At 47.6% G+C, this 10000-nt stretch overlaps 1 protein-coding gene across 1 annotated transcript in view; it reads left to right on the top strand.

Annotated features, from left to right (window-relative positions):
• Positions 1–5056, top strand: part of shank3a (SH3 and multiple ankyrin repeat domains 3a) — a 222042-nt gene extending 216986 nt beyond the window's left edge. Inside the window, exon 24 of the mRNA XM_076269060.1 lies at positions 4474–5056. Coding sequence (XP_076125175.1) covers positions 4474–5056 — 583 coding nt within the window. The remainder of the gene's footprint in view (positions 1–4473) is intronic.
• Positions 5057–10000: the final 4944 nt, after the last annotated feature.

Here is a 10000-nt window from a genome sequence, read left to right as displayed (position 1 = left end):
AGCTGGGATTCACGTAAACCACACTAATGGAATGGAACTCGATTGAATTGATTGAATACAGGTTAACCACATCAGTGGACTACATTAGGCTAACCACATCAGTGGACTACATCAGGTTAACCACACCAGTGGACTACATCAAGCTAACAGTGATGAATCAGTGTTACCATAGAGACAAGCTCTTGAGGATTAGCTTTGCACAGACTAACACTCCCGGCTCCGTCTTGCCATATAGTGGTTTAAGTTTACTGTACGGCTACTCGTATGGATCAGTTCTACCATAGAGGAATCCAGCAGTGTGTGTGTGTGTGTGTGTGTGTGTGTGTGTGTGTGTGTGTGTGTTGCCAGGTGAGCAGGGAGGTTGGGAATTGTTGGTCTTTAAGCTCTGTAAACGTCTCTCAGCTGCACTCACCCTAATTAGTTTAGCAAAACGAATGGGTTGTGGGCACCATGTTTGGAGAGGGGGCATTACACGCACACTCTCACTCATGCACACACACACAAACACACTCATGCATACATACACACACACTCTTACTCATACACACTCACACACACACATGCATGCAAACACACTCTTACTCATACACACACACACAGACACTGTCTCATGCACGGACACACACACACACAGAGACACTCTCTCACTCATGCACACACACACAAACACACTCATGCATACATACACTCACACTCTTACTCATACACACACACACAGACACTCTCTCATGCACGGACACACACACACACAGAGACACTCTCTCACTCATGCACACAAACACACACACACACATTCTCACTCTTGCACACACACAATAACACACTCATGCATACATACACACACACTCTTACTCATACACACACTCACACACACATGCATACAAACACACTCTTACTCATACACACACAAACACACACAGAGACATTCTCTCACTCATGCACACACACACACACACATTCTCACTCATGCAAACACACACACAAAGAGTCAATCCTACCCGTGCTTTGAGCCTGCAGTTTGTCTGGAGAGGTGAACACTAATAAGTTTAGGAGTCTGATTGCTGTTCACCAATCATGACAGATTATGCCCTCTGCCTCTCACCGAGTGGCAATCTCTCTGTCTTTCTCTCACACACTCTCTCACACTCACTCTCTCACACACTCTCTTACTCACACACACACTCTCACACATACATACATACTCTCTCACACACACTTTCACTGTTTCATAGTGTCTCGGCATCCCTCTTTGTGCACACATTATCGTACACACTCAGACACTCTCTCACACACTTACACACATTCTCTCACACATACTTTCTCACACACACTCACACACACACATTCTCTTACACACACACTTTCACACACTCACACATTCTCAATGTTTCATAGACACTCTTTGTCCCCCTCTATCTTTCTCTTGCACACTCCCCCACACACACACACTCTCCCACACACACTCTCACACGCTCTCACACTCCCCCACACACACACACTCTCCCACAGACACTCTCACACGCTCTCACACTCTTTCTCACACACGCTCTCTCACACATACTCTCTTACACACTCTCACACACTTACACACACACACTCTCACTCACACACTCTCACTCACATACTCTCACACACACACCCTTGCACACACCCTTGCACACACTCTCACACACACACTCTCACTCACACTCTCTCACACACACACTCTCACACACACCCTCACACACCCTCACACACTCAGTTTCATAGTTTTCTTTCTCTCTCTCCATCTCTCTTATCCCTCTCTCCTTCGCTCTCATCCCTCTCTCTCCCTCAGCTCTCTCTCTCTGCTAATTAAATGAACACAGCTGCATTAATGGCTTCCTCAGCTGAGTGACAAATGTGTTTAAGTGGATCCATTTGAGACGGTTAACAATGTCTGAGGCTGCCATGGGGTGGGGTGGGGGCGGGGGGGTGACTTGTGGCAAGCCCCACTCACACAGCCTGATGTACATAGAATTGCGAACGCAGCGTTGAAAACTTTAATGTGTTATTGAGATTCCCTGGGAATGTAAAGTGTATTACAAATAAAATACATAATTATTATTATTATTATTATTTATCATACCTGTAGCGCATCGGGTAATCAGCGCCTTTCTCCGCCCTCTACCGCAATTTGCGGTGCCCACAACTGAACAGCATCATTCAACCACGAGCGCAGTTGAATGGAGTCAACTGATGACAATATTAAAAGGAATCAAATGTTTAGCGGTCATGAAATAATACAATACATGATAACAAGATGTCAACAAGCAGAGAGACAATGCAGAGCACTATTCTACTAACCTGACTCTCGCCAGATGAATTTCGTTCTGCCTAGCTCCACTCACATCCATCTGGGATCCCTTCCGTTGGGAGTGATTTCGGCACCAGATTTTATGGTAGAGTCAATCAGGACGCAGGGCGGGAGTTTCATAGATGTGACGTAGCGGGGAAGCGACTGTGAGACTGTTTTGATTCAGACAACAATGCCGGCTCTGAAGAACGGCTCTGAAGGCTTTTGTTGGTGATGACAGACAAGTGGCTTATCCAGTCATATGCAAGGATTTTTGATAAGGCCCAGCCTTCTGAAACACCTCTCCAATGGAGCGATCCCAGATGGATGAGTGGAGCTAGGCAGAACGAAATTCATCTGGCGAGAGTCAGGTTAGTATTCTACTCCACTTAAGAAAATACTTAAACTACTTGTACACGTAGGCTATGACAGATTTAATATATAAGTAAGTATATATACTCTTTTGATCCCGTGAGGGAAATTTGGTCTCTGCATTTATCCCAATCCGTGAATTAGTGAAACACACTCAGCACACAGTGAACAAACAGTGAGGTGAAGCACACACTAATCCCGTGAGCTGCCTGCTACAACAGCGGCGCTCAGGGAGCAGGTGCCTTGCTCAAGGGCACTTCAGCCGTTCCCACTGGTCAGGGCTCGGACCGGCAACCCTCCGGTTACAGGTCTGGAGTGCTAAGCAGTGGGCCACGGCTGCCCCCAATAGCCATATCTAGCAGGTAGGAAAGTTTAAGTGAATGACATGAAAGTGAAAGTAAGACATTAGAAAGGCCAACGAAAGTTAAGGTTTCTTTTGACAAAGAAGCAAAACTGGTGTTCTGAATACAGATTCTGTTGTCTCTAAGCACTTCTATTACTGATGCATTTAACCACAATTTGGATTACGCCTGCTTTTAAAAGACAGCTTGCAAAACAGACGTACGTTTTCACAGGCAGTTTTTCTAAACATGGGAATACATAATGAGGCGCATTTTACGCTTCTCCTCCCATCTTTTTACGCAAAACTCCCACTTTTCCCGTTACCCTCCCATAAATGTATGTATGACACGGAAAAGCACAACTTGCCATTCTCTGCTCCTGCAACAGGCAGCCTGCAGTTTAATTAAAGTGTGTCCTGTTTGTACATAACGTTACCATGCCATGGCACGTTTAGGGCCAGTGCACCGGCTGCCCCATTAGGGGTCGCACAGGCTGTGTTCTAGTGCCCCACTGAGTGTTCCATTCACTATCACGCTAACACTGAGACCAGAACTGCTCCATTATGTGGGAAAAGTGAGGGAAGCTGCCCCAGACGCCATGGCAACCTCAGACAGCGTGCAGCGCGTGGGGTAACTCTCTGGGGTAATCTCACAAGGGGCCGGTGGAGGGCTGTTTGGAGTGAGGGGTGTGGGGTAACTCAGGGGTCGGTGGAGGGGTGTTGGGTGTGTGGGGTAACTCTAACACAAGGGGCCGGTGGCTGGTGAAGTGTTGTGCTAGGCTGGCTTTGTGTGCTAGCTGTGTTAGCTGTGTGTGCTAACGCTCACATCATGCTCTGCCTCTTCTCTGTCTCTCTCCCTCCACTTCCTTTCTTTCTACCTCGCCATCCCTCTCTCTCTCCCTCCACTTCCTATCTTTCTACCTCGCCATCCCTCTCTCTCTCCCTCCACTTCCTATCTTTCTACCTCGCCATCCCTCTCTCTCTCCCTCCACTTCCTATCTCTCTACCTCGCCATCCCTCTCTCTCTCCCTCCACATCCTATCTCTCTACCTCGCCATCCCTCTCTCTCTCCCTCCACTTCCTATCTTTCTACCTCGCCATCCCTCTCTCTCTCCCTCCACTTCCTATCTCTCTACCTCGCCATCCCTCTCTCTCCCTTCACTTCCTGTCTCTCTCCACTTCCGCTCTCTCTACATTGCCATCCCTCTTTTTCCCTCCACTTTCTCTCCCTCTCTCTCTCCCCCCTCTTTATACTCTCTTCCCCTCATCATCTTCCTCTCTTCCTCATCTTTCTCCCTTGTGCTCTCCATCTTTCCTTCCCTTTTGCTCTTCCTCTGTCTCCTCACTCTCTCTCTGTCTCTTCCCCCCCCTCACCGTCATTCTCTCTCTCTCTCTCTCTCTCTCTCTCTCTCTCTCTCTCTCTCTCTCTCTCCTTCTGTCTCTGCAGACTCTTCAGCAGTCTAGGTGAGCTCCACACCATCTCCCAGCGGAGCTACGGGACCACCTACACCATCCGGCCCGGCAGCCGTTACCCGGTGACCCGCCGCACGACCAGCCCCAGCGGGGGCTCCCCTGACCGCTCCTCGGACCCGCTGGCGCCGCTGCGGGGTTACGGCCTGTCCACCTCGCCGCCCCCCTCCGCCCCCCCGCCCCCCACCATCCTCAAGTCGTCCAGCCTGTCCCTGCCACACGAGTCCAAGGAGGTGCGCTTTGTGATGCGTAGCTCCAGTGCCGCCGGACGCAGCCGCTCCCCCTCCCCCTCGCCGGCGGCCACTCCGCTGGGCTCGCCACTGCTGCTGGCGCTGCGGCCGTTCCACCAGAAGCCGCTGCACCTGTGGAACAAGTACGACGTGGGCGACTGGCTGGAGAGCATCAACCTGGGCGAGCACCGCCAGCGCTTCCAGGAGCACGAGATCGAGGGATCGCACCTGCCCGCGCTCACCAAGGACGACTTCGCTGAGCTGGGGGTCACGCGTGTCGGACACCGCATGAACATCGAGCGCGCGCTCCGACAGCTGCTGGAGAGTTGACCCCCCCCCCCTCCCCAACCCTCCGCCGCCAAACACCCCCATTGGCAAACCTGCAGAACGCCGGCCACCTACCAACACACTCACAGAAAACACACACACACACACACACACACATGGAATCCCTGCCCGGCTAGCAAAATGCTACCCCTTCTTAATTGGCTGCTTTCCTTTCTTCTTTTCCTGCTCCTTCTCTCTTTTGGCCATCAGCCAATCAGAAAGAGTTTGCCTAACTGGATGTTGCATGATCTTAGAAGGTTAGCGTGAAGACCGTAGCTTGTGTCATTCCCTATAGGACACTTTAGCTTAGCATCATCCACATCTGCTTTCTCTATCTCTCTATCCCTCTCTCTCTCTCTCTCTCTCTCTCTCTCTCTATCCCTCTCTCTGCCTCTGCAGCCGCTGAAGCTCTGACCTGCTTGACCAGACCACTGAGGGTCTCGTTGAAGGAGAATTCAGTTGCCTTTCAGAGTATTTTTTTACAAAGCCCAGCACTGGTGGACACATTGAACTGGACTGCTGTGTGCGTGCGTGTGTGTGTGTGTGTGTGTGTGTGTGTGTGTGTGTGTGTGTGAGAGTGTGTGCGCTGCCTCTGGTACGACGCGTACATGTGTGAGTGGTGTGTGTGTGTATGTGTTAGCTGTGTGAGTGTGTGTGAGGGGTGACCACTGTCCTCACACACTCTCCTGACTGTGGTCATGGTGAGTGCATCCAGAGAATGTTTAACCAACACTAGTGGCTTTTTCATAATCAGATGTCTGTTTGGAGTTCCAGAGAGACTGTGAGAGCAGATTTGGAGTTCCAGAGAGACTGAAAGAGCAGATTTGATTCCTTGTGTACTTAGAGAACTTTGAGAATGGAGTGATCAGATGAAAGGAGAGAAACAACAGACCACGACACAAATCAAATGAACTGAGAGAAAGTGCTCAGTCTTCTGCTTCTAGATGAAGTGTAGAAGAAACTGTTTATTCCACTGATAATTAATTCATTTTTACCAGTTATATACATACATATATATATACATATATATTTGAAAGAAAAGAAGTATATAGATATATGATTATAACATTTTGTCATAAATATATGAAAAGAAACTTATATATGGTATTATACATTAATATAAAAAAGGCTACTATGAACATGAATTTTCCCAATGGTCATCCCTTTCTGGACCGTAGCATGAAAACCTGCATCAGTTGTTGATATGTTGACAGATTTGGATTTGATTTTATTTACTGGATTTGTTTGATTGTATTGTTTGTTTGTTTGTTTTTGTGAAACCTTGTCTTCCGTCTCCCTTGAGGGTGTCCCAAAGTGACGCCACGGTGAACTCTGACCTCTAATGACCTCATAGCCTCTTGGCGGCTGGGTGTGTTGCCGTGGAGATGCGCGTCGTCAGCGAAGTGCCCTTTACCAGCATGGCATAGAGGAGACGGCGGGCCCCGCCCGAGAGCCCGACACACACTCTGCACCACTCAGCCCAGCTCAGCCCACCAGTCTCTCTCTCTCTCACACACACTCTCACACACACTCACACACTCACACACACACTCACACTCACACACATGGGAGACTGTGAGGGCTGGAGAAAGAGTCCTGCAATAACCAAGGAGCCTTCTGAGCCGAGGAGTAAAGGAGATAATACAAGACTCTGTACACACACACACACACACACACACACACACACACACATACAAACACACACACACGCACAAACACACACAAACATATACATCTCCACTGTTCTATCTGACCTGCTCATACAGCTTCCAACACACACACACACACACACACACACACACACATACACACACGCACTAGCGCATGAGATCTCCTGTGGCACAAGAGGCTGCCTCAGAAGGGTTTTTAAACACACTCCAGACCAGATCTGCAGAGGCCACTGTGAGTGGCCAATTCATTTGGGCTAAATTATTACCTTTAATAACACGCTTTTTTGCTTTTCTAATTATTATTATTGTTTGTGGTCACTTATGTTGTTTTTGCTTTTTGTTTTTTGTTCCCATGGTTGGATTTTGTAGCTTGTGAAATTTAATGCTTAGAGGATGACTTTTTTAAACGGTTCACCTAGTCTGAATTTTAGAATGATCAAATCAGCAGAAAAGAAGGAAAAACTCCTCTGAAAACTACTTACAGCTGTACATATGGACAGAAATACAAATATTTGCTTTTTATATCAATTACAAGCAATGTATATACAATAGTTTTCATATAAATTTTTAAAAGTCAAAAAATATATAGATCTATATATGAATGTTTGGCATATATGCATAGTTACCCACCTGTGGAAAAGGGGGAAGATTTTATTCTTTCTATGAACTCTGAATTAGGGGATGATTTGCACAAAATAAGGTGCTAGCATTCAAGCCATCCATCATCAAAGCGCTAACATCCTGCCATGTCCCGCCTCCTACTGTTCAGAAACACACACACACACACACACTCGCATCCACACTCTCTCACAAACACACACCCCCTCTATGCCACGTCCTTTGACCTTTCATCCCACCTAGCTCTGTTCCCTTCTGTGATTGGCCCTTACTGCTTTCATCTCTACGTTTCATTGGCCATCACTTAAATGTGATGATCACTTGAACTCCAGCCCACTGACACTCAGGGTCCCACCACCCTGATCATCATGAGAGGTCACTGGCTGATACAGGCCGGTCAGTTCCATCCGCTCGGCTGTGTCACTCGTGGTGTTCACAAGAGCTTCAGAATTTCCACTTTCAGGCAACACCAAGTTCCAAGCGCTTCATTCAGAAAGCTTGGGAACTCTGCTTTCTTCCTCTCAATCACCACTCATGATCTGGCATGAACCTGTAAGCTGTGTTTGAGTGTGTGTGTGTGTGGTGTGGTGTGTCGTGTGTGTGTGTGTGTGCCCTGTGACTGAAGCCCTCTACTTTGTAGCTATGGTCATATGAACCCCCCTATATCAGCTAAGGTACAAACACACACATATACACACACACACTTCCTTGTGTGTAGTTTACTCCGCCCCTGACCACCAATAGAACTGTGATCCCACATCAGCATCCTCCCCACCCCATCCTACCCCACTCAGTCTACTCCATCAGTAACTGCACATGCTGTGAGCGTGAGCATCCATTGCTACCCCACCCCACCCCATCCTACCCCACTCAGTCTACTCCATCAGTAACTGCACATGCTGTGAGCGTGAGCATCCATTGCTACCCCACCCCACCCCATCCTACCCCATTCAGTCTACTCCATCAGTAACTGCACATGCTGTGAGCGTGAGCATCCATTGCCAAGGAAACAGTCTCATGCCATGTGTGTCTGTCTCTGGTTGTTTTTTGGAGGCTTGTTGGTTTGTTTGTTTGGCTGTGACTGCACCGCCTGCTGTGACTTTACACACCTCACAGCGACACTGTGGCTCATCCTCCCCCATCACCACACACACACACACACACACACTGGCGGCCATCTTGAGCCCCTCCTATGCGGTGCTCTGCTATGTTACTGTGACTATGCTGTTGCCATGGTAAGGCTAAGGAAGAGAGCACACAGCAGCCGGTCACTGGACCAGTCTGGGTCGGACTCTGGCCACATGTGTGGGCCAGAGGAGACTACCGTTAGGGAACCCAGAGCTCACAAGAGCAACGGCTGCCCCATTAACAACCCCATGCCCCATTAATAACCCCCATGCCCCCTTAAAAAAAACCCTGCCCAAACACAACCAATCGCCCAACATCAGTACCACTTATCACACCCCTTCACAATTACCACTAAACTCCCAACATCAGGACCTCTGACTGCCCCAACACACTCCCTGCCCTGTCAGCTGACACACACTCAGAGCCAGTCCAACAGGTGGCGCAAATCCACCAGCTGCAGACCACACAGGCTCAGACGCAGGTGACATATTGACCATCCATTTGATATGTGTTTGACAATAGCACACCTGCCCCTAAACTACCTGGGGACAGTTATCTATGAGGAGCTCAGTGTTTAAATCACCCTTAATGCCCACCCCCCCCATGCATACACACACACACACACACACACACACACACACACACATAGAGGGTAGACCTATACTGATAGTGCAGCTGCAGCTTGCGAGCCTGCTGTGGGTATAACTGTGAGATCACTGACAGACACACACACACTAGCATTTACCGTCTCACCAATGAAGACAAATGTGAACCACAATCCATCTAAACGCACCCCCGTTTTCCTTGCTTTATTTTTCTTTTATCTATTTATTCAAAATCTCCTGTATGTAATGGAGTGATACCTGAGAAAAAAGGACAATGTGCCAAAAAGTTAAACTTTTAATTGTTCTTTTTTTTTTCTTTAAAAAAAAAAAAAAGCTTTTCTTTTGGACTCTTTCTGTTAAGATGTTTAAGCTGTTAGAATCAGCACTATGGTGCCACCTCCTGGGAATCTTGAGTACTGCAGGTTAGCTCATACACTGGATGTACAGCATTGACACTTTTTCGGTGAGAAAAAAAAAGATTCAGATACATTTTTATGTTTTGTAAAAGAATATACAGACCTGATTGATGATTTTATGGTATTTTCATCTACATTTTTATTCATATTTTGAATTAAAGTATTAATGTGATTTTTCGCTTGAAGTACATGAAAGGTGTGACCCCTCTCTCGCCCCACCCTGACCCCCACCCCCACCCCACCTATGACTCCTTAAGAGTGGCATGCGGTTCAGATCTCTGATGCTTTGGGTTTTAAAGGTTGGACATGGAGATGATTTCTGCGTACGTTTACCACATTATGATTATTATTATTCAAAGACCATTTGGGCAACAGGACGAGAAATAGACACATCATTCATTCACTTCAACTTGACTCTGTAGAGTTGTTCATCTTGTTTTCTGATCAACAAAAGCACAATAAATAAAAACATGGTTAGAACAATCAGTTCCCTGTTATGTGTGTCAAAGT

Source organism: Alosa pseudoharengus, unplaced genomic scaffold (assembly GCF_046254945.1).
Source record: "Alosa pseudoharengus isolate Yale_2024_CS ecotype anadromous, Long Island Sound unplaced genomic scaffold, YU_APseudo_1.1 YU_APseudo_1.1_scf_10, whole genome shotgun sequence".
Taxonomy (NCBI): domain Eukaryota; kingdom Metazoa; phylum Chordata; class Actinopteri; order Clupeiformes; family Clupeidae; genus Alosa; species Alosa pseudoharengus.
This window is presented reverse-complemented; position numbering and strand designations above follow the sequence as displayed.